Source organism: Leucoraja erinacea, chromosome 27 (genome assembly GCF_028641065.1).
Source record: "Leucoraja erinacea ecotype New England chromosome 27, Leri_hhj_1, whole genome shotgun sequence".
Taxonomy (NCBI): Eukaryota; Metazoa; Chordata; class Chondrichthyes; order Rajiformes; family Rajidae; genus Leucoraja; species Leucoraja erinaceus.
The window spans coordinates 15,968,901-15,995,142 of NC_073403.1; the positions used below are offsets into that span (position 1 = coordinate 15,968,901).

A 26,242-nucleotide genomic window follows, 5' to 3' on the forward strand; every position below is an offset into this window, starting at 1 on the left:
TTTCTTCCCACATCCCAAAGATGTGTGGGTTTGTATGTCAATTGGCCTCTGGTGTGTATAGTGGGATAACATAAAACTAATGTGAACAGGTGATCAATGGTCAGCATGGACCAGGTGGGATGAAGGGTCAGTTTCCATGCTATGTCTCTAAACTAAACATATTTGACACAGGCATTCTGGGCCAAAGGGCCTGTTCCTATGTTGTACAGTTCTATGTTATAAACTTTATTGGATGACTTTCAGATTGCATTGTTTGCACAACTCACCCACGCAAGAGAAATTCACTGTTTCAGAGAATAACGTTGGTGCACATTTTTGAAGACCACAGGTAGAATTCTGCTTTCCAAAGTTTGTTCTTCCTCTTTACTTCAACATTCCTGTTATCCAATGCAAGTGCTTCAGTCAATGCTTAGTTTGGGTGTTATCTCTTATGCCCAAATAAAGCTTGAAGTCACCACGAATGCCTTAGATTTCAGATAAGCATTTTACCCACAAAACTGGGATTCATCCTGTGATACTGTTTTGTGGTACAAGGAACTTCAAGTTATAAGAATTAAAATTCCTATTCACTTCAAATTTACAAATGGTGCCAGCGTTTTGCTGGACTACAAGAATAAACAGATTGGAGTCGAGACATTTTTAACTCCTCTTAAACTGCGACAATGTAATCAGTCATTAGAGAGGTGGCAAATAGCATCCACGACACTTCAGCTCTTTAGCCAAGTATGTTTGCTGCCTCTTAGTTTCACAATAAGTAATACTTAATTTAGAACATGCACTTTGCAACAGCCCAAAGAGACCACAATATGAGATCACTGCTCTTTCATTTTTATTGCGACAATATATCTGGGATTAAAGGCTCGGAGAATCAAAAGATAAAAGCTTTCTGGAAACTGGAAAAATAGACTTTGGGAAATAATACCTATTAAAACGAGGCCATTAAAAATGTAGTAGTTTGCTTGTACAGCATCAGTAATCAATAGGGAACGGGTTAAAATGTGAGAAGTACAATGTTAACTGATATCGTCTAAGCAAGGAAATGTACAAGGCAGCATAATAACTAAAATAAGAATACTGAACATAAACCCACATGTTGGAAGATTACATTTTTGAAGCACTAATTCAACTTGAATGACATGTCAGTGGCCAATGGAGACCTAGCCTTAAGCTGAATGATTAGCAGTTAATTATCTAATGCCAGAGGATCAACAGAATACAGCAGGGGAGGGAGACTAGGGAAAGAAAGAAACACTAGTAAAAGACAAGGTAGACAAAAATGCTGGAGAAACTCAGCGGGTGAGGCAGCATCAATGGAGCGAAGGAAATAGGCGACGTTTCGGGTCGAGACCCTTCTTCAGGCTTAGTAAAAGACAATAACAATTAGACATTAGCATGGATTAACAGGGACTGTATTGAGTATGGCTGAAACTAAGAACAGATCCAGGTAGACAATCAAATTAAGGTGGAAAAAAAAACAGAAAAGATTTTCTCATGATTTTATTTAATTACTATGAATTTGGCAATAATCCCTCACCACTTCCCAAACTGAAGCAGGTCAATCAAGTTCAAAACGCATCAGCTTTCAGAAATTAGTAGTGTTTCCACAACATTTTGTTTTCGAGGCAGTTGTTTTTCACCAAGTTTTCATCTGTTCCTTTATTAGGCAGTTTACTGCATATCTGGTCACCATCCGAGGCAATGTTAAGGCACATACAGAACACTCTGGAGATTACCATCTACTTTCGTAGCTTAAATACAACCTGTGATTTAATTAAAGTAAACATAGACAATCCGCCAATCTGCAGCAGCTGCTATGGTGCAAAGGCATTTTCTAAAAGATTTTTTAAAATTCAATGCAAAATTGGTTTCCCCGACAGGTTTTCCAGTTTCTTTCCGTTTTGTGCTGCTGGCATCATTCCGACCACCAACCTAGAGGTGAGAATAAACAAAAATACTATTCAGAATTATTTTGTAAATACCCTGTAAAATTTTTTATGAATGACCATTGTCAGATTCTATTCAGAAATATTGGCAGATCGGAGATGTTTTTATAATAGGGTAAGCACCAAAGATTTTAACAGTTGATACAGCCAAGCATAACAAGACAATGGTTTGTGTTCCCTCCACTGCTGGGTCATGAAGTGTGTTGGTGAGCTGGTGCATGGATAGGTTACGTTTTTTGAATATAGCGATACTTTATTGTCATGTACCTGTGTGAAATTCTTTGTTTTTACATACAATCCTGTAAAATCATACAGCAGACTTCATCTAAGCAAAACGCAAAGAGGCGGCATGTTTCTGGCAGTGACAAAGTTACAAAAAATGCACCGAACAGTCTATTTCCTAGGTACACAAAAATGCTGGAGAAACTCAGCGGGTGCAGCAGCATCTATGCAGCGAAGGAAGTAGGCAACGTTTCAGGCCGAAACCCTTCTTCAGACTGATAGGGGGTGGAGGGGAGAAGGAAGGAAAAAGGTGGAGGAGGAGCCCGAAGGCTGAGGGATGGGAGGAGACAGCCCGAGGGCTGAGGAAGGGGAGGAGACAGCAAGGGCTAACAAAATTGGGAGAATTCAATGTTCATGCCCACAGGATGGAGACTCCCCAAGCGGAATACGAGGTGCTGTTCCTCCAATTTCCGGTGTTGCTCGCTCTGGCCATGGAGGAGACCCAGGACAGAGAGGTCGGACGGGGAATGGGAGGGGGAGTTGAAGTGCTGAGCCAACGGGAGGTCAGGTAGGTTCTTGCGGACCGAGCGGAGGTGTTCGGCGAAACGATCGCCCAACTTCCCCTTAGTCTCACCGATGTAGATCAGCTGACATCTAGAGCAGCGGATGCAGTAGATGAGGTTGGAGGAGATACAGGTGAACCTCTGTCGCACCTGAAAGGACTGCTTGGGTCCTTGAATGGAGTCGAGGGGGGAGGTGAAGGGACAGGTGTTGCATTTCTTGCGGTTGCAATGGAAAGTGCCCGGGGAGGGGGTGGTACGGGAGGGAAGGGAAGAATTGACGGAGGGAGCGGACTTTGCGGAAGGCAGACATGGGGGGAGATGGGAAGATGTGGCGAGTGGTGGGGTCACGTTGGAGGTGGCGGAAATGATGGAGGATTATTTGCTGCATGTGACGGCTGGTGGGGTGAAAGGTGAGGACTAGGGGGATTCTGCCCTTGTTGCGAGTGGGCGGATGGGGAGAGAGAGCAGTGTTGCGGGGTATGGAAGAGACCCTGGTCCGAGCCTCATCTATGTTGGAGGAGGGGAACCCCCATTCCCTGAAGAATGAGGACATTTCAGATGCCCTGGTGTGGAACGCATCATCCTGGGAGCAGATGCGGCGTAGGCGGAGGAATTGGGAGTAGGGGATGGAGTCCTTACAGGAAGCAGGGTGTAGCCACGAACCAGACCTGTTGCTGCACGAGGTGAATGGCTAATGATTAGTGGGAGAGTCGGGAACTAGACCTCGGAATTAACGGGTTCTTTTAGGGAGATGAGGAGAAATTTCTTTGGTTAGAGGGTGGTGAATCTGTGGAACTCTTAGCCACAGAAGACTGAAAGACAAGTTAGTAGACATTTATAAGGCAGAGATAGATAGATTCTTGATTAGTACAGGTGTCAGAGGTTATGGGGAGAAGGTAGGAGAATGGGGTTAGGAGTGAGAGATAGATCAGTCATGATTGAATGGAGGATTAGACTTGATGGGCCGAATGGCCTAATTCTACTCCTGTTCCTTATGATTTTATGAACAGCTAGTTCCAAATGTGACTCTGCCTCCTTCAGGAGCTGTTACAGTCACATTGATTATAGTCTGTTTTGATGGACTTCATGTCGTTTTTATTGGATTATTTAATACACGTTTGTACTTTAAACCCTTCACCAGACACGGGTCACCAGTGCCTGGGCACTTTCCAAACCTGAAACATGCAAATTAGCATTCCTTCACAATGTGCAGGGAGGAACTGCAGATGCTGGTTTAAACCGAAGACAGACACTAAAATCTGGAACAGCTCAGCAGGTCAGGCAGCATCGCTGGAGAAAAGGAATGGGTGATGTTTCGGGTCAGGCCTGAAGAAGGGTCTCGACCCGAAACGTCATCTATTCCTTTTCTCCAGAAATACTGCCTGACCCGCTGAGTTACTCCAGCACTTTGTGTCTGTCATTCTTTCACAATAGTTTCTCTAAACTTATGGTCTGTACAACAATTAGTTTTTGAATTTCAGATATACACATTGTTGCATCTTCTCAATGGAATAAATAAGCACTCAATTCACAATATGACTCATGCATCAGTTTGAATAGAAACTTCTGCAATAACCTAAGATAATATTAACCAGCTCCCATTTACATGTGGGCTTACTTTACAATTCAAAGTCCCAGCTTTTCATCTTCCTGTAAAATAAAAAATCCTCCCACTCAGTAAGAGATTTATTGGTTTGAATGAATCAAGAGTGTTTTAACAACACCTGTTATCATTTAACACATGCTGTCAGTATATTCTGTGAAGTGTGCGTGCAAATAAATTTCAGATAATCATTCTGCACTTTGAGTTTGAAGGAAGTCAAACTAATGACAGTAAACTTTCTATTTGCAAACCTTCATTCAAATTTCAACTTTAAAAATCGTTGAACTAAACTATAAAATTGTTTTGTAAAACATCATAATTGCTTCAGCAGTCAATCACAACAGCAGTTTCAACTTCAAGACTTTAAGAAATGTGTTGTCTGTTATGAGTTATAATATAATTAAGGCTGCTTTCTGTACTAAGGACAAAATGCACAAAAGCTGGCATTTGTTGGTCTGCTCTTTTTGTTTGATTATTGCATTCTTACCATTAACATCACAAAAGTTCTATCAACCTTTCTCTTTGCCATTCAATCCTCATCATTCATGAGCTACAGGGGCACAGACATTGCAGAGGTGATGAAAAGAGAGGTGGGTACCTCCAAGCCAACACCACGGCTCCTCCAGCCTCTCTGTGCAACAAAGTAAGCTGAAACACACAAGAGCTCTGGACCCCGACTCCAGCTGCCAACGTGACCCACACGTGATCCTGAACCTTTGTGTTCTCAACCACCAACCCTGCCACAAACCAACCACACACCGTGGAACTTGCTCCCTGCACATCTGGCCCACACGCTCAACTTGATCTTTCACTGCTTGCCAACACATATCAAATACAGTCTCTCTCATAGCAAACAGGATCACCAGCTACCACAGGACAGAGCTGTAGAGATCTTACATTACAATTACATTTACCAATGCTCTTGAGTCATGCTCTCAAGGACATACATGACGACTTGATGAGTATTTAGTGAGGCTGCATTTGGAGTATTGTGTTCACTTTTGGTCCACCTGCCAAGGAAAGATGTTGGTAAGCTAAAAAGAGGGCAGAGAAGATTTAGGAGGATGTCTTCCAGACTTGAGGGCCTGAGCTATAGGGAGAGTTCGGGCAAGCTAGGACTATTCCTTGGAGTGCAGGGAAATGTGGGGTGATCTTATAGAGGAGTATAAGATCATGAGAGGAATAGATTAGGGAGGTGCAGTCATTTACCCGGGATCAAGAACCAGAGGACAGGTTTAAGGTAAGAGGGAAAGATTTAATAGGAACCGGAGCAGCAACATTTTCAAAGAGGCTGGTGGGCACATGGAACAACAGCTAGTGGGGCTAATTGAGGCAGCATGGGCAGGTTGTGCCGAAGGGCCTGTTTCCATGCTATACGTCTCTGTGACTTAATGTACTGTGCACCTGCTCATGTGGTACCATAATTACATTCTTATATCAGAGGTACTGCATCAAAACCGTTGTCATTCACACTCCAAGACTACTTTTTCATAAACACACCTTCAACACCATCCAGAGGTTAATCCTAAAAGGAGAGAAAAGGGTTAAAGTTAGTGAAACAAAACAGACAATGTTTAGCAGGCAAATTAACATCAAAATATACAGTAACTTCTCGATTTACGAAACAGATATGTTATTGGAAAATGTTTGATCAAGCAGACTTCTGCGAATTGAAAAACCCTGGTTGGAATGCATCGTGAATATATTTGTACAGGGCATTCCAGTGTGCAACGAGTCGGTGAAAAATCACTTAATTCATTAAAAATTTCTACGAGTCAAAGATTATTGAAAAATTCATGAATCTGGGAAATATCGCAACTTCTTGCAAGGTATTTTAAGTTTTTCCACCCCCAACCCAATGGAAATTGGCAACGGGAAACGCAGTTAAGGTGGAGCAGGTGCAGTGCTTTCTTATCCAGAATTGGATGCGATTTGAGAGGATCCATTTTTTGAGAAAATCTCTATGTCTGACAGCAGCCTCAGGCTTTTATGATTTTTTTTTTAAACAACAAAATAAACTTTATTCAAAATGAAAGATATATACAAAACAAGATACGTGCAAAAACTCTTCATATATTCTCAGTGTCTATACATTCAATAGTGTCGTACTCAGTAGTGTTTGCACCTATCTTTCACCAAATTATCCTTGCCACTCATGTGCCTCCCTGGGGTGATATCCCTTCCTTTATTGAGGGATGAACCCACCAGATTCTGACCCTCAATGTCCAGCAACAGAAGTACCCTAGACTGTTGATGATTTAATGTTAAAACACAAAGTATTTACACCAGGATAAGCGTTCAATTTGTCAACACTGTTCTCCAAGCAGGTAGCAGATACTCAGTCAGCAGCGACTTACTCAAACTGCCAGAGACACCTTTAAGTTCAGAAATGTCTATCAGGCACTAAAGCCAAGGCATCAAATTATATCAAAACTTCAAAGATATCTAGACCTTTGTCCATCACTAATGCACTTTAACATGCCAGCTGCTTACTACCAAGTATTAATATTTTAATATAAAAAAACTCAAACCATTCAGTTTTTCTGATGTAGAACAAGGAACTGCAGATGCTGGTTTAATAATAAGGACACAAAGTGCTGGAGTAACTCAGCGGGTCAGGCAACATCTCTGGAGAACAGGGATAGGTGAGTGGCCGGTGCTGATTACTTGGATAAGACATGGGTATGTAGCCCACAAGGCTTTAATGAACATCCATCTTCCAATATTATCTGGCTGGCATTTATATGAACAAAAACAAGTTGCAGTGATAATTGGAGAACAATTGTTGAAACGCATCATAGATACTTAGAAAATAGGTGCAGGAATCAGCCATTTGGCCCTTCGAGCCAGCACTGCCATTCAATGTGATCTTGGCTGATTATCCACAATCAGTACCCCGTTCCTGCCTTCTCCCCATATCCCGTGAATCCGCTAGCCCTAAGAGCTCTATCTAACTCTCTTTTGAGTGCATCCAGTAAATCGGCCTCCACTGCCTGAGGCAGAGAATTCCACAAATTCACAACTCTCTGGGTGTGTGGCAAACATAGCAAATCTCCAGCAGAGAGTCCAAAGTAAATATCGTATAATTAACAGAGGACAACATTGCAGCTAGACTTTCCAAATGGTCAGACATTTGCCCGACAACACATCAATAAACATGTGGGTGGCAAATCAATTCATCTCCCAGTTATCACGGGCAGACCATTCTTGGGGATTTGTTGGGCACTGCAGCAAGATCTACCTAACGATAGGTTCCTTACTCGTTCTCTCTCTCTTCCCATAAAAGTAATTAAAGATTTAGTTGGAAATGATGCATAAGAGATGCATCAGGACATTACCGGATAGACTGCGACTTTATTTCTTCGGCACGTAGGAGAATGAGGAGTCACCTTATTAATGTACACAAGATGATGAGGGACATGGATAAACTGAACGCTCCCAGTTTTTTTTTACCCAGGGAAGAGGATTTAAGACTAGAGTTTAAGGTGAGAGGGGAGAAATTTAAGAGTGACCTCGGGGGCAAATTTTATCACTGATGGGAATCTGTACACGGAATGAGCTGCCAAGGAAGATATGGAAGAGGATACAATTTTCAAAAATTGTACATATATGTGGATAGGAAGGCTTCAAAGACTAGCCCAATATGCAGCATTGACAAGATGGGCCGAAGAGCCTGTTTCCATCCTGTACAACCCTATTCTACTTCTTTAGTTGAGAATCTCACTGGGTGAGATTAAATTTTCCACTTCCTACACTAGAGGTGGATGTGTGCATACTCATGGAGACACAAGGCACATAGAAACATAGAAATTAGGTGCAGGAGTAGGCCATTCGGCCCTTCGAGCCTGCACCGCCATTCAATATGATCATGGCTGATCATCCAACTCAGTATCCTGTACCTGCCTTCTCTCCATACCCTCTGATCCCCTTGGCCACAAGGGCCACATCTAACTCCCTCTTAAATATAGCCAATGAACTGGCCTCAACTACCCTCTGTGGCAGAGAGTTCCAGAGATTCACCACTCTCTGTGTGAAAAAAGTTCTCCTCATCTCGGTTTTAAAGGATTTCCCCCTTATCATTAAGCTGTGACCCCTTGTCCTGGACTTCCCCAACATCGGGAACAATCTTCCTGCATCTAGCCTGTCCAACCCCTTAAGAATTTTGTAAGTTTCTATAAGATCCCCTCTCAATCTCCTAAATTCTAGAGAGTATAAACCAAGTCTATCCAGTCTTTCTTCATAAGACAGTCCTGACATCCCAGGCACTGTAGACATTGGATTCTTGAGCAAAACCCCAGCAGGTCAGGCAGCCTCTGTGGAGGTATATTCATTCCTGTGCAATGTCCCTCCTGCATTGCCTGTGCCCCAGGTGATCTTTCCAATGGAAAAGGAAACCTGCCCTTTGCTTCCTCTGTTGACAATGCATATACAGAGGCTTTGAACGCCTTGCTGGACTTTGTCTACCAAATTAATCTACAAGTTAAAATGAACTATGGTTGAATATTTACGTCAAGATCATCCATTGTAGGAGGCTCCACAGTGCCTTTTATTTCTTTCATCATCTGAAAAATAAAAGTTTAAGCTGAGAAAGAACAATGCAATAGCCCAAAACATAACCTTTTGAAATCAAAAGTGTTTCCCCACGAAAAGTGCCATCAATAAATACATTTATAAATAATTTGGTAAAATTATATCATCTAATAAAATATAATTATATCCTGGAACTGTATAGTATAGTATAGTAGTATATCTTTATTGTCATTTTCCTGAGTACTCACATACCCGGAGGAAACAAAAAAACGTTGCTCAAGCAGTGTCCATTCAGTAAAAAAATAAATAGAAATAAAAATACATATATCATGAACAAATTAAACACTCTACTCTCTACTAAACATCAACAGGCGTTCCGATCGGCAGCGGCACGACAGTGGCTCTGCTGCAGTGTGTCCAGGTTGATGGTTGGTGCGCGATACTTTGGCAGGTGGCAAAGTCCGTTTATCAGTCTTATAGCCTGCGGGAAGAAGCTGAGGAGCATCCTGCTGGTTTTGCAGCTAATGCTCCTGTACCTCTTCCCAGATGGCAGGACGGAGAATATGTGATGCAATGGGTGGTAGGGGTCTTTGATGATGGAGATGGCTCTGCTGATACATCTCTTCCTGTATATGTCCAGCAGGAAAGGGAGTGGAGCACCAATAATCCTGCTGGCGGTCTTCACAATCCTGTCTAGTTGGTGCCGTTCGTACGCCTTGCAGCTCCCGAACCAGGAAGTGGTGCCATAGGTTAATGTGCTCTCGATTGTCCCCCTATAAAAAGTTCGTAGGTGTGTAGTGGGGAGACCTGCTTTATGTAATCTTCGGAGAGGGTGTCGTGGACGTCAGGTCATCTGACAGGTGGAGTCCTAGGAACTTCACGCTGCTGACCCTTTCCACATCAGCTCCATCGATGTGCAGAGGTGTATGGTGTTGTTTTCCCGCCCTCCTGAAGTCAACCACCATCTCCTTAGTTTTTCCCACGTTGAGAATGAGGTTGTGGGATTTGCACCATCCTGTGAGCAGCTCCACCTCCATCCTGTACGCCGACTCATCATTGTCACTGATGAGACCCACCACTGTTGTGTCATCAGCGAACTTGTTGATGAAGTTGTTGTTGAGTCTAGCAGTACAGTGGATACAGTAGATACAAATCTCACTTGTCTGGTAATTGGGTTGGACTATGTAATGCAGTAAAAATGGTAATGCAAGGTAAAATAATGGAAAATTGCAGAATGTGAAGTCTAATTTATCCACCAGTTTGATGTGTAGACATAGGGAGAATGCTGGCATACACAGGGGCCTCCAGTTGCTGCAATGCATAGCTGGATACCACCTCTGCAATTTCGAAGTGATGCAGGCGCGAAGGGCCAAATGGCCTCCTCCTGTACCTATTTTCTATGTTTTATTAATAGCCAGTCAAGGACTAGTGAGGCCTGCTTTTGGATACCTTGAAGGGAAGCTGCTCTTCCTGAACCAGTATCAGGAACACTCCTCGAGTAAGCTTAGGTCTCTCATGGTACACAAAAATGCTGTAGAAACTCAGCGGGTGCAGCAGCATCTATGGAGCGAAGGAGATAGGCAACGCTTTGGGCCGAAACCCTTCTTCAGACGGGTTTCGGCCCGAAATGTTTCGGCCTAAAACTCCAGCTTTTTGTGTCCAAGTGGTAGACTACCTGCCTTCAGCACTAATTTAGTTTAGAACAGCACACAAATTGATTCACAACAAGGCTGAGGAAGGGATTACACGAGTTAATGCACTGTACGTTTGCATTATTACTATTTAACAGGCTGTAATATGCATTGGAGCGAGAGCAATGATTTCTTTAGTACAAACAAAAGCTGAAAACTCTTGCAATCACTGAACCTTACAGTATAGATGGAGTTAAAGTATGTTGCCATGTTGTCACATGCTAAACACAAAATGATGAAGCAACACAGATGGTAATTGTAGACAAATAATCAGAAGGGGAATTAAAGATTTAACTGCAAAGTGTGAAGGAAAGCTAATTTGATTTTAATGCCATGGAAAATAAGCAATTGGTGAACTGATTGTTTTAACACCGAACAAGATCAGGGGAGACAAGGAAAGAGGCTCCAGAGAGTTTAATTCTTTGTTTTCGATAAGGAAAACTTTTTTTTACATAGCTAGCTTATAATAGGGAAAAGTGTGTGTTGGTATTTCTGGCAATATGCTGCATGATTGGAAATGTTTGCAGGTGACAGGTGGGGACACTGGGAATGGGTGTTTAGGAACCAATTACCAAAGTTATAATCAATATGATTAGTTTATGGTGGATGCGGGAGTTACCAGAGCATGAAAGGAAATACAGTTAGCGAGCATCACGCTTACACAAGCAGACAACCTTAAATTATACAGGATCGTGTAAAGCAGTGCTTATCTTGTGACGATATGCAGCGGTATAACATACTGGCACATCTAACCTGCCACACATGTTTATTACTCATGTTTAGCTAATGGATAACATAGCTTAATGAGTAAGAACATTTATTTGTTTAGGTTCAGAGTTTCGCTTATATTACAAGTTAATGCTTCCCAAATGTTGGGTATATTAATGGAAATATATTGATTGTAGCTTAATGTTTAATGTATATGCATATCAACACCTTTTTGTGTACAAAAAAAGCTCTGGTGTAAATCAGTCTGTTTTGTTTTGCACCAGAGAGGAGTTGAAAGGTTCATTAACATCAGCCAAAAGTGACAGAGGTTCAACTTGCATTTGCATATTGCTCCATGAAGTTCAGCTGTTCATCATCATCGTGCCATTCTCGCCAATTATCAAAGTCCACAACTAACCAGGCGTGCTGTAGCAACAAACAAACATGAGTTTAAACGATCTGCCAGCCCATTCTGTATCCACTGGAAAAAACAGGTCATTCAGCTCATGAGCTTCCACTTTACCTTTGGGACATTATACCCTCCATAATGTTAGGGACAATGACCCATCATTTATTTATTTGCCTCTGTACTCCACAAATTGAGATGTGTAATAGAAAAAAAATCACATGTAGTTAAAGTGCATGTTGTCAGATTTTATTAAAGGTCAGTTTTATACATTTTGGTTTCACCATGTAGAAATTACAGCAGTGCTTATACATAGTCCCCGATTTCAGGGCACCATAATGTTTGGGACACACGGCTTCACAGGCATTTGTAATTGCTCAGGTGTGTTTAATTGCTCTCAGCACCTAGTCTTTTCTCCAGTCTTTCTATCACCTTTGGAAACTTTTATTGCTGTTTATCAACATGGGGACCAAAGTTGTGCCAATGAAAGTCAAAGAAGCCATTATGAGGCTGAGTAACAAACTGTTAGAGACATCAGCCAAACCATAGGCTTACCAAAATCAACTGTTTGGAACATCATTAGCAAGAAAGAGAACACTGGTGAACTTACTAATCGCAAAGGGACCGGCAGGCCAAGGAAGACCGCCACAGTTGATGACAGAAGAATTATCTCTATAATAAAGTAAAACCCCCAAACACCTGTCCGACAGATCAGAAACACTCTTAAGGAATCAGATGTGTATTTCTCAATGACCACTGTCTGCAGAAGACTTCATGAACAGAATTACAGAGACTACACTGCAAGATGCAAACCACTGTTTAGCCGGAAAAAGAGGATGGCCAGGTTACAGTTTGCCAAGAAGCACTTAAAAGAGCAACCACAGTTCTGGAAAAAGGACATGGACAGATGAGACGAAGAGTAACGTATCAGAGTAATGGCAAGGGCAAAGTATGGAGGAGAGAAGGAACTGCCCAAGATCCAAAGCATACCACCTCATCTGTGAAAAACGGTGGTGGGAGTGTTATGGCCTGGGCATGTATGGCTGCTGAAGGTACTGGCTCACTTATCTTCATTGATGATACAACTGCTGATGGTAGTAGCATAATGAATTCTGAAGTGTATAGACATATCCTATCTGCTCAAGTTCAAACAAATGCCTCAAAACTCATTGGCCGGCGATTCATTCTACAGCAAGCCAATGATCCCAAACATACTGCTAAAGCAACAAAGGAGTTTTTCAAAGCTAAAAAACGGTCAATTCTTGAGCGCCCAAGTCAATCACCCAATCTGCACCAATTGAGCATGCCTTTTATATGCTGATAAGAGAAAAATGAAGGGGCCTAGCCCCAAAAACAAGCATAAGCTAAAGATGGCTGCAATACAGGCCTGACAGAGCATCACCAGAGAAGACACCCAGCAACTGGTGATGTCCATGAATCGCAGACATCAAGCAGTCATTGCATGCAAAGGATATGCAAAGAAATACTAAACATGACTACTTTCATTTACATGACATTGCTGTGCCCCAACATTATGGTGCCCTGAAATGGGGGCCTATGTATAAACACTGCTGTAATTTCAGCAATGTGAAACCCAAAATGTATAAGATTGGCCCTTATTAAATTCTGACAATGTGCACTTTAACCACATGAGATTTTACAAACCTGAAATTATGGAGTACAAAGGTAAATAAATAAATGATGGGTCTTTGTCCCAAACATTGTGGAGGGCACTGCATACACAAATAAAGCTCAATTACAAAAACAAATTACCAGTTGATCACCAGCCATGTAAATAGTTCATGTTTCCAACTGGTTTTCCTGGGCTGGGCAGTCTGATACGCACCAGTGTTGCTCTGACCACACTAGCATCCCGTTACAATCATCAGGATGGCACATTTAAGGGTGGCATAGGGCGCATCATTAGAGTTGCTGCCTTAGCATGCCAGAGACCCGGGTTCGATCCTGACGACAGGGTGCTGTCCGTACGGAGCTTGTATGTTCTCCCGGTGATTTGCGTGGGATCTCTGGTTTCCACCCATACTCCAAAGAGGTACAGATTTATAGGTTAATTAGCTTGGAACAATTTTAAATTGTGCCTAGCGTGCGTAGGGTAACGTAAGCGTGTGGGAATCGCTGGTCAGTGCGGACTCAATGGGCCGAAGGGCCTTTATCCGCGCTGTATCTCTAAACCAAACTAAACTAAATCAGGAAGAAGGTTCATGCACCTGAAAACTGTGACCACTAGGTTGAAGAACAGCTTCTTCCCCTCAACCATCAGGCTTTTGAAGACTGCACAACACTAACCTCAGCAACTATGATCTTCTATTGGCTGGCTTTAATTGCACGAAGGATATCAGTTTTTACAATAGTATTATGGTTATTAATTTATCGCATTTTTTGAAATTATATATTATCTGTGCATCTTACGTTTACAGGCCTGTTAAACTGCTGCAAGTAAGAATTTCATTTTCTGTTGTGTTACATGTGACAATTGAACACTCTCCCTTGACTCTTAAAATGTGTTCTTTCCACCCTGGCATAAATAGATCTGTTATATTAACATTGAGCTAAGATGCACCATATCATTTTAATATCCTTACACCATTAAAAACACACAAAAAAGAGAGCAGCCTAGAAATTCTAATGGGCAAGGATTAGCCACTAGAATGACACAGTGCTGGGGACTTGCTGTATTTTCTGTACTACCAGAGGGAGGGGTTTCTACAAAAGTGCAGCAAATTAAGTTTGGGTGGCACGGTGGCACAATGGTAGAGTTGCTGCCCTACAGCACTAGAGACCTGGGTTCAATCCTAACTATGGATGCTGTCTGTGCAGAGTTTGTACGTTCTCCCTGTGACTGGCATGGGTTTCTCCAGGCCCTCCAGTTTCCTTCCACACTCCAAAGACATACAGGTTTGTAGGTTAATTGGCTTAGTGTTAGTGTATGGGGATCGCTGGTCGGCATGGACTCACTGGATCGAAGGGTCCGTTTCAGCGCTGTATTTCTAAACTAAACTAAAGTGGATCTGTAAACCTCCAGTAACTGCATTACTTGCAGAACTCTGAAGTCAGCGGACTTCAAAGCACCTTCTAAAATGGTGGTTCTCAATGGAAACTAAGGTGGTTCTCTAAGGGGTTGGACAGGCTAGATGCAGGAAGATTGTTCCCGATGTTGGGGAAGTCCAGGACAAGGGGTAACAGCTTAAGGATAAAGGGGAAATCCTTTAGGACCGAGATGAGAAAAACATTTTCCACACAGAGAGTGGTGAATCTCTGGAACTCCCTGCCACAGAAGGTAGTTGAGGTCAGTTCATTGGCTATATTTAAGAGGGAGTTAGATGAGGCCCTTGTGGCTAAAGGGATCAGGGAGTATGGAGTGAGTGCAGGTACAGGATACTGAGTTGGATGATCAGCCATGATCATATTGAATGGCAGTGCAGGCTCGAAGGGCCGAATGGCCTACTCCTGCACCTATTTTCTATGTTTCTATGAAACCATTGCATGAACATTCAAAGCACCTTTTGCTTGGCATTGCAGTTTGGGTCTGGTAGAAGGCAACAGGCAGGCATCTCTGGCTAATGATGACCAATGTTGCCATCGATCAAGGTTCACCAAAGACACCGCAATACCCTCAAACAATCTTCCATAGCTTTTAAATGCCACCACTAAAATGTCTCGCTCTTTATCAATTCTCCCACTTTATAATCCAGTTACATTACCTTGTCTTTTTCTTTTGTCAACCTTGGCCAAGCTTTTTTACCTTCGACTTTTCTCATGAAGAGAGTAATGGACCTGTCTGAGCGTTTGTGCCTCGAATCCTATCGGGTTGAAGAAATAGCAAATAGTGACGAAGGGAAAAGTGGGTGTCTGAATTCCTAACATAACTAATAATATACTGTATTATTGCAAATTACGCACCGTTTAATGATGATATGATATGTTATCCTTTTTCCTAAGCAGGAAAAATATTATTAAAAAATAATATTTAGTTTTGATATTTTAGGGGCCAGGTACAAGACCAGCTTGATTAACAGTTTTTTAAACCAAGGGTCCACATATTAAAGAAAATTACTCTTCAAAGTGCTCATCATGACCCACCAACATTGGTTGCTCCTCCATTCAATTTAGGTGGCGCTGTGGTAGGGTGCCTTACAGTGCCAGAGACCCGGGTTCGATCCTGACTACGGCTGTTTGTCTGTACGGAGTTTTATGTTCTCCCATGACCTGCGTGGGTTTTCTCCAAGATCATTATTGGGGATCATGGCCATGGTGTGCTTGTTGCTGATTGATTTCTCCATGGAGTATTTCAACTGGTATTATTCTCTTCTTACATTACTGCCCTTGATACAAGCTTGGAGGCACCACTGGTGCAGCAAAGGGACCAACCTCTTGTTCTTTGGTTCGAGTGTACTCATGTATGTTATGATTTACTTGGATAGTAAGCAATAGTTTTTCCACTCTTATCGAGATACATATGACAATAATAAACCAATACTGGTAACATCCGGGCAAATTGGGCCCAGGTACTAAACTGCAAATATCCCCTCAATATTTCAACTAATCTTTAAGGTACAAAATAAAGTCCTTCCCAAATTAACGATGGAGAACATCTACATAATTTCCAGTTAACATCAGGTTGTTCATGGCTGAGCTTATCTGTACAGGCAATTCTCAGTAACAAACAGATTCAGTTTTACAGATATACATAAGCCGATTAGGGCGATAAGTCAGAAATTACACAAACATCAATCTATATGGTAACCGTGCTGCCACAGTATCGTAATACATGTGGTAAAAAGCACACAGGACTGATAATAGAGAATAATTACTAGAGAGCAAACTAGTTCTGCCTTTCGTAGGAACTTTGTTCATGTGTAGGGATGTCCATCAGCTGGGCTTCTGTAACCGGAGGACGGGATGTATGTTGACACAAATGGTGTGAACTTGAGGGAGTGGAGGTAAAACTGGTTTCAGGGAAAGGGTGGAGTTGAGACAGAGCGTGGTTACTGTAGGGCCTGAAGGCTTTCAAACTGTTGAGCAAGGGATATCTAGGTAAATCAGGAGATAAATCCCAGGCTGTTGGAAAATAGAGAGATGGTGGCTAAAAGAATCACAGAGAAACAGGACAAAGGGAAGGAAGTATTTCGTCAGCAGACTGAAGAGGGATTGAAGGGGCAGAGATGTTCACAGTGACAGGTAAACTTGTATTGTTAAGGGAGGTAAATTTGATGGGGGACTATTAGAAATGGGCAGGTGCTGGAAGATGTAGCAGTGGGCTTGAACAGGAGTAGAAAAATGCAAGCAAGGAGAAACATACAGGAATACAATAGTGAAATTTGAAGGAATTAAGTTTTTGTTTGAACTACGGACCTTGGTATAATTGTTACCTAATATTACTGTTATTAAATTATTGCATTATTGATCGGTATTATTATGTGTGTTATTGCATTTACAGGCCAATTAAACTGCAGCAAGTAAGAATTTCACTGTTCCATTGCCAGTATATGTGAAAATAAAATCTCTGACCAGAGTCTCAGAATAAAAGGACATATCTTTAGAAATGAGATGCAGAGGAATTTCTTTATAGACAATAGGTGCAGGAGTAGGCCATTCGGCCCTTCGAGCCAGCACCGCCATTTAATATGATCATGGCTGATCATCCACAATCAGTACCCTGTTCCTGCCTTCTCCCCATATCCCCTGACTCTGCTATTTAGTCAGAGGGTGGTGAATCTGTGGAATTTATTGACACACGAGTGGAAGATTGCAACCTTCATGTGGTGCGCCCTGTTTCGACAAATGCAATCAACCCCGCTAACAATCAAATAGAACAAGTTGTCCAAAACTTTAGGCTGTGCATGCCATACGCATGAAGAAGAAGAAGAATTGAAACAGAAGGCTGTGGAGGCTGTCATTTGATATTTCTAAGGTAGAGATTGACATATTCTATTTTAGTGCAGATGTCAGGGTTATGGGGAGAAGGCAGGAGAATAATGTTGAGAGGGAAAGATAAATCAGCCATGATTAAATAGTGAGTTAGACTTAGAGGTATAGATTGGTACAATGTGGAAACAGGCCCACACTGGCCAACATGTCCCAGCTACACCAGTCCCACCTGCCTCCGCTTGGTCCATATCCCTCCAAACATGTCCTATCCATCTACCTGTCTCACTGTTTCTTAAACATTGGGATAATCCCAGCCTCAACTGCCTCCTCTGGCAGTTTGTTCCATACACCCACCACCCTTTGTGTGAAAAGGTTACCCCTCAGATTCCTATTAAATCTTTTTCCCTTCAACTTGAGCCTATGTCCTCTGGTCCTCGATTCCCCTACTGTGGGCAAGAGACTTGACAGGCCGAATGTTCTAATTCTGCTGTTATAACATGGCTCGAATGAGAGCAATGGGTATCAGGATGCAGAGAAGGACATGGACTTGTTTGGTGTTGAGGGAAGTTGACTATTTATCTCCTGAGATCAAATGGAAATTAGGTCAAAGGTATCAGATCTCCAGCTGCTCCACTTAATCCAGGTGCGACAAAGGTTCACCTGCATCTCCTCCAACCTCATCTACTGCATCCTCTACTCTAGGTGTCAGCTGATTTACATCGGGGAGACTAAGCGTAGGTTGGGCGATTGTTTCGCCGAACACCTCCGCTCAGTCCGCAATAACCAACCTGACCTCCCGGTGGCTCAGCACTTCAACTCCCCCTCCCATTCCCAATCCGACCTCTCTGTCCTGGGTCTCCTCCATTGCCAGAGTGAGCAACAGCGGAAATTGGAAGAACAGCACCTCATATTCCGCCTGGGGACCTTGCGTCTGGATGGCATTAACATTGAATTCTCCCAATTTTGCTAGCCCTTGCTGTCTCCTCCCCTTCCTTAACCCTCTAGCTGTCTCCTCCCACCCTCCTATCTGCCCGCCCTCGGGCTCCTCCTCCTCCCCCTTTCCTTCCTTCTCCCCCCCCCCCCCCCCATCAGTCTGAAGAAGGGTTTCGGCCCCGAAACGTCGCCTATTTCCTTCGCTCCACAGATGCTGCTGCACCTGCTGAGTTTCTCCAGCAATTTTGTGTACCTTCATGCTCCACTTGAAGATCCGCATTTCTTCTGTCGTATGTCTTTTAGACCTGCAGCTCCGTTGAGGCGAGCCAGGCCAACGTGTCATCGTCCAGCTCAACCAGACCTCGTTCACCAATCGGTGGCCGGTGTTTGGGGCAACTAGTGACTATGAGCTCCACTGTCTGTGTTGGGTCCCCACACTGGCAGGAGCGCTGTCCACAAGGCCCCACCTCTTCATCGCTACTCCATGGCGTCCGATGCCTGTCCTCAATCGGTTGAGGGTTGTCCACTGCTTTCGGGGCAGGTCCTGGCCAGGGACGTCCATGGGGTCATCGATGTAATGGTGTAGCACGGATGTAAATATCCGCACAGTCAAATTATAGTTGATTTATGTAGCTTCGCACCACACCATACATGGCCTTATGAGACTAGGCCAACAGTATATTGTCTTTAGCTGATGTTAGATTGATCTCATTTTAAATATGGAGTAAAATCAATACATGTATCACCCTGGAACACAATGAGAGCTTCCACTGAATAAATGCCGTGAAACTATCAGCCTATTCCGATAATATTGATGTTTGATCACAACGCACAAACTTACGTTTGGCTCCACTCTGGTGTACAGCTCAATGTTATTGTAGAGTTTGGTATTATCTGCCGTTTTGCAACTGTTGGATAAAATGAAAGAAAATCACAATTACATTGATTCATAATGTCTCAAACATCAGGATGACTACTTGCACTTGCAGGCTCCAGGGTAGAAAGTGGAGTCTTGGTTGGGATGATTGATAGTCTGGGTGGCACAGTAGCGCAGCGGCAGAGTAGCGCAGCACCAATGACCCGTGTATGACCCTGTGTCTGTATGGAGTTCTCCCCCGTGACCTGCATGAATTTTCTTGGGGATCTCCGGTTTCCTCCCACATTCCAAGTACGTACAGGTTTGTACGTTAATTGGCTTGGTATAATTGTAAATTGTCCGTAGTACGCGTAGGATAGTGTTATAGTGTTCAGGGATGGCTAGTCAGCGCAAACCCGGTGGAACAAAGGGCCTGTTTCCATGCTGTATCTCTAAACTAAACCTCAATATTCAAAGAGAGTACAATTATTTGTATCCCTATCATGCTGCACAGTCATCAAGTCCTTCAACTCAAGTCGTCCATGCCAACTAAGTTGCTCCAACTAAGCTAATCGCATTTGCCCACATTTGACCTATAAACCTTTCCTATCCATTTACCTGTCCAATGTCTTTAAAATAATGTCATTGTACCTGCCTCAACCACCACCGTTGACAGCTTTTTCCATATACCCACCACCTACTGTGTGAAAATAAGTTGCCCCAATGTTCCTATTGAATCTTTCCCCTCTCAGCTTAAGCCTTTGCCAGATAGTTGTTGATTATCCTTCCCTCAGAAAAAGACTGTGCTTTCAACCTTTCTATTCCCCTCATGGTTTTAAACAACTCTGTGAGATCACAACTCAGCCTCCTGCACTCTAAGAAATAAAGTCCTACCCCTTGAGTCTTTATCAATTTAGGACCAACCAGCCCGTGTCCTTTACTGTTCAGGTGGCTGACGAGCTGGGTTCAAGCTGGACAAAGCAATTGGCTCAGCTCTCTTTCTTCTCTCTCTCCTTCTCTCTCTCTCTCTCTCTCTCTCTCTCTCTCTCTCTCTTTGCATCTCTACATTCTACATTACTGGACATGATTTTGATTAGCATTAGGGAAAGTCTCTTAGTGACCAATTCCCAAGTAATCAATTTCCAAGTATTTGACAACATGGTAAGGGATTGCAGGTAATTTGCATTCAAATATCCATGGAAACCTTTAATTGCATTTACTACATGTAAAACGAGTTAGCTTGCATCATTTATTAATATCATAATGCAACATGTAATCAATATACAGTGGAACGTTTTAACTGTGGAAAACTTAAGAAAGCTGCAAAATTTAATTGAGACCCTTTTGCCTAAAAGGGTGCAGATTTTTTCAACCATTTCAAGTTAACACATTTAGGGATGAGCAATAAATATTGGCCTTGCCTGCAAAGTCTATATCCTGAAGAATGAACTAATTTGATTTATTTTTAAATCACATTCAAATTTTCAGGTGAAGTTCCTGTGTTATCTGTGAATGGGGTGAAACATCTCCTCTCGGCTGACCAAAGGACAGCTAGTGAAGGCTCCATCACCCACCCCTGAGAATTTCATTCCTTCTCGTAGAGGCAGGCACATCGAGACATTCAATGGCAACTTTTTATCAAATAATAGAGACATAGTTCAAGAGCTATACAGCACGAAAACAGACCCTTCTGGAGAAGGCCTCGACCCGAAACGTCACCCATTCCTTCTCTCCAAAGATTCTGCCTGTCTCGCTGAGTTACTCCAGCTTTTTGTGCCTACCTTCAGACTACGTTGTCCATGCTTACCAAGTTGGTAAACTGGATTAATTTCACTTGCCTGCATTTGGCCCATATCCCTCGAAACATTTCCTATCCATATATCTGACAATAGACACAAAAAGATGGAGTAACTCAGCGGGACAGGCAGCACCTCTGGAGATAAGGAACGGGTGACGTTTCGAGTCGAGACAGAGTCTGAGCAAAAGGAGGGGAGAGATATAGACAGTGATGTAGAGAGAGAGAACAAATGAATGAGTTGTCAGAGTGAAGCTAAGCGCAAATTGGAGGAACAGCATTGCATATTTCATTTGGGCAGCTTACAGCCCAGTGGTATGAATATTGATTTATCTAACCAAGTAGCCCCGGCATTCCCTTCCCCATCCCAAGTCACACCAGCTTCTCGTTTTCACCTAGCAAACAGCTCTGTTCCTTTAACATCGTCACGTTTTTGCATATCTCTCATTCATTTGTTCCAGTGAGTGTTCACTTTATCCATGTCCTTCATGATCTTGTATATCTCAATAAGGTCAACTCGTCAGAATCATGCACACCAAAGGAAAAAGTCCCAAACTCTCCCCGTAATTCAAGCATGCTAATCCAGGTAATATCCCAGTGAATCTCCTTTCCAATTTAAGGGCATCCTTCACATATCTGTTCACCAGAACAATTTCAAATGATCAATAGCAATGAAATAAATAAGTCAGGATAATTGCAGGTGTTTCTTACCTAAAGATCAGTCTGAATTTTTCAATTACAACATCAACCTCCGTACTATCTTCCACGCAGAACTCAACAAACACATAGTTCTTGCGATCATACCATTGTGTTTTTGCTGGTTGGCTGAAAAAATAAAAACAAATGTGAATCAATCTGCAGTTTGGCTTTTGTTAATTTATTTCAATGTTTGTCTTACGGAAGTAGAACCATAAAGAGGCAAATGTTTCTTTAGAAGTTTATAGCTTTGCAGAGAAAGTTAACAATTCTGGGTCTGAAGAAGGGTCTCGACCCGAAATGTCACCCACTGCTTCTCTCCAGAGATGCTGCCTGGCCCGCTGAGTTATTCCAACATTTTGCGTCTATCTTCAGTGTAAACCAGCATCTATCGTTTCTTCCTACACAAGTTAACAATTCATTTGGGGGAGAAATGTCTTAGCTGGCTCTGGACTATTATTTTAAATGTGCATTCACTGTACCACCATTTTGATAACTTATTTTAACCTACTGATTCGATTTGTGCCATTGGGCTGCAGATGAATGTCTAAATGCATCTGTTTGTTTCACTTTGAACAATATAAACCTTGTAAATTCCTCAAGTTTCTTTATTTATTTTCTTCCTATTCGTTTTCTCTGCTACATTCGTCACTGCTGTGGGGCTAGCGGCATTCTCTTACTGTATTTAGTGACCAAGTACGGCGACAAGGAGCCTGAGATTAACTGAAAACATCAGCACTCAAGAGTAAAATACTCCACTGGCATCATACCTTAACAAAAAATAAATGCTTTAAGGGCCTGTCCCACGAGCATGCGACTCCATGCGGCAAGGACGTCCTAACGTGGTCGTTTGAGCCGTACGGCCTCGCGGGACCGGTCCCACTTCGATCGCCGGAGCCGTATGGAGTTGTGCGGAGCTGGTCCCGACATCGCGCGGGGCTCCAAAAAACTGACTATGTTCAAAAATTCTGCGCGGCAACGGCCTGCCGGCCCGCAGCCTCCTCAACGGCGTACGCACCGCCTCGACGCCGTACGTTACGTGCGAACTTCCCGCAGACTTCATGTCACTCACTCGACCTCCGCACGGCCCCCGCTTCTGGTTTGGTTGCGCTTGCCGCATGGAGTCGCATGCTCGTGGGACAGGCCCTTTAGTTTAGTTGTGCTTAGTTTATTGTTATGTGTACCGAGATACAGTGAAAAGGTTTTGTTGCATGATAACCAGTCAGCGGAAAGACAATACATGATTACAATCAAGTCATTGTAATCATGTATTGCTCACAATTCTCAGCCTCCTGATTTGGATACTGACCTTTCATCAATTGGGTTAACCCTGGAACTCCCTGTCCAATTGTTCTATGGAAGCACCTTCACCGGGAGGGGCTCCAGCTCCTCGCCACTTTGCGAGGATGGACACTGGACTTGCTAACAACTTCCACATTACAAATAACAAACTTACAGCATAGAATCTTACAAACTAATTCTGGAACTCCTGGTATCCACATGATGATCACATGGGAATCTTCTACACCAGAATGGGGACCATATATGTGCATATCTCTGAAGATCTGTCCTGGGCCCAGCACATTGAAGTAATCACAAAGAAAGCATTTATGGTAGTTACATCTCGCAGGCTTGATCTGATATATCTGAGGACGCTGTGGGAAGCACGAGAGGAAATTACAGGAGCCCGACCCGAGATATAGAAAGCATCATTGATTGCCAGTGAAGTGCCAGATAAATGGAGGCTGTCTAGTGTTGTGCTTGGAATGAGCTACAAGGAAAAGCCTGGGAACTATAGCTTATGGAGCCTGTAATTTCTAGTGGGTAAGTTACTCAAGAAGATTCTGAGGGACAAGATAGATATGCATTTGGATAGACAGGGGCTGATTAGGGATAGTTTTGTATGTAGGAGATTGTGGCTTAGGAATTGGATTGAATTTTTTTGAAGAAGTATCCAAAAACGTTGATGAGGGCAAGGCTGTTGATGTTCACAGGTTCATAATGTATGACGTCTAATGCCTCTACTTCCTTAAAAGTATGAGATTTGGTATATTGAAACTTCTGCAGGTGTACAGTAGCGAGCATACTGACTGCTTACATCACGGCCTGGTTTGGCAACTTGAACTCGAACAAAAGGAGACTGCAGAAAGTGATAGATATTGCCTTGGCTATCACAGGTACTGGCCTCCCCACTATCGAAGGGAGCTTCAGAAGGCACTAGCTCAAAAAAAGTACTGAAAGACCAAAACCACACTTTCATCTTACCATTGCGAAGAAGGTACAGGAACCTAAAAACCATGAGCACCAGGTTCAAGAACAGCTTCCTCCTACCAACTATCAGGCTCTTGAACACTACATAACACTAACCTCAACAACCCTGATCTTCTATGGACGGTGTCTTTGGTTACACTACTGACTTTGTTTTTGCGTTATTACGGTTACCCAGTATTAGTTGTTAATTTATTGTATTATTAGTTATCATACATTTAGCTGTGTGTCACTGCGTTTACGGGCCTGTTATGCTGCAGCAAGTCAAGGGCCTGTCCCACTGTACGAGCTAATTCAAGAGTTCTCCCGAGTTTCCCCTGATTCGAACTCGGAGAATTACTGTAATAGCCGCTCGTAGGTACTCGGGGCTCTCGTGGACATTTTTCAACATGTTGAAAAGTCTTCACGAGTCTTCACGAGCTTACCGCGTTTCCCGAGTACCTGCCGTTAGCGTTACGAGCCGCTACGAGACGTCCCGAGCTCCGACGTACCCGCTGCGCACATTCTACCACGAGTTTGATTTTTTTTAACTCGGGAGAGCTCTTGAATTACCTCGTACAGTGGGACAGGCCCTTTAGTTCCTATGTTCCATTGCAGGCACGTCTGACAATTAAACGCTCTTGACTTTTAAAGTGCGTAGGAAGGAACTACAGATGCTGGTTTACACCAAATCCAGAGATGCTGAGTTACTCCAGCATTTTGTGATAGCTTGACTTTTAAAGCCTACAAACCCCAGCAGATTCCCTTTCCCTTCCCCCACCCCTTGCCCACTCTTCATTAGCACTTCCAGTAGATTGGATTAGTAACTGTGCTGAACATTTGGGTAATTAAACCATTCTTAGTGAAACAAATCCCACTTGCTTTTTGCTGGTTGATTAGATGTCGGCAAGTCTGGGACCCTGTTCACACCGTCACCTACCTGAGTTCGTCTTCTTCACACATAGTCACCTCACCCAGATTCCCACCAAAGAAATGTACAAAATAAAGAGGGGGGGGAAGAAAATGAAAAGAAAAAACAAACTGAAAGTTTCAGTCGTGGATTGGATGGTGGGAAATGTGTGCGGAGAGTCTTTGCTCGCAGCTTGAAAGGCAGCAGTAGCAGCTGCTATTTTTAGCTGGCCCTTCCCTGCAGGGATGTTGCTGTTTTAGACCCTGCGCCTTTGCAGAGCGTTCCCTGCACTCCACTGCCCCTCCTCCGCCGCCCACTTACTGCTGCAGCTGCTGCTGCCACAACCCCCACGCTGGCCTGTGCTGTCCATCACTGCTTTATCCCTGGCCCTCATCGAAGCTGGAGGACGGTTTAGAAGTCCAGTTAGCTTCTGGGACATTCGACAATGTCCGGACTACAGAGGGTTCACGTTAAGTCTAGTGCCGGTCGCCCTAGTGATAATGCCCCTCCAATTTGCCCCCTTGATTTTCTTCTATCTTTGGAATGTATTGACTTTTTTCAACCGTAAAGACGTGCAAAATGGTTGTTCAAAGTTTCCTTATTTTCCACTGTTAATTCCAGACTTCCATCCTTCCGCACATCTAAAGTTTATTTTAGTTAGAACGCAAAGTGCAGGAGGAGCTCAACAGGTCAGGGAACATCTGTAGACGGAGGTGAATGTTTTGGGTCGGGCTCCTGATAGAACAGAGAACACAGAACAGTATTGCACAGTAACAGGCCCTTCAGCTCGCAATGTTTGTGGCTAACATGATGCCAAGACTGACTCTTGCCTGCACCATCATCCATTTCCCTTCTTCAGACTCTTTAGTTTCCCCTTTTTTAAACTTAGAGACCATCTTCTTGTAATTATATTTCTGTCTGGTTCACACTCATAATTTTTCAGTTTTATTATTTTTTTTGTTATCCTTTGCTGGTTGTTAATATTTCCCGTTCTTCTGGCCTATTTGTAATGTTCAGAGCACGTTTTGGTTCCCCGATATTATTGCTTATTAATTTATTGAAATTGATTATTAGATATTTATCTGTGTTATAACATGTACTGGCCTGTAAAGCTACAGCAAGTAAGAATGTTATTTTTCTATTGCCAGTACGTATGACAATTAAACACTCTTGACCACTTTCTCTTTCAATTTGATATTATCTTTAGCGTTTTTGTTTTCCATGAATGGATCATCTGTTATTTTTCTGGG

At 42.9% G+C, this 26,242-nt stretch overlaps 1 protein-coding gene across 2 annotated transcripts; it reads right to left on the reverse strand.

The window, feature by feature from the left end:
- Nucleotides 1–1,481: 1,481 nt before the first annotated feature.
- On the reverse strand, nt 1,482–25,304 carry ptges3l (prostaglandin E synthase 3 like). 2 transcript variants are annotated; one of them, XM_055657165.1, is made up of 8 exons: nt 25,023–25,297; nt 21,851–21,964; nt 19,330–19,396; nt 15,389–15,487; nt 11,600–11,686; nt 8,840–8,893; nt 5,832–5,856; nt 1,482–1,929 (listed from the first exon to the last, which is right to left on the reverse strand). In XM_055657165.1, exons 1-7 carry the CDS (start codon nt 25,043–25,045, stop codon nt 5,851–5,853), a joined length of 450 nt encoding a protein of 149 aa, XP_055513140.1. In that variant the 5' UTR covers nt 25,046–25,297; the 3' UTR covers nt 1,482–1,929; nt 5,832–5,850. The 2 variants fall into 2 exon arrangements, with proteins under 2 accessions (XP_055513140.1, XP_055513141.1); XM_055657166.1 differs by lacking the exon at nt 11,600–11,686 and having other exon boundaries at nt 25,023–25,304.
- Nucleotides 25,305–26,242: the final 938 nt, after the last annotated feature.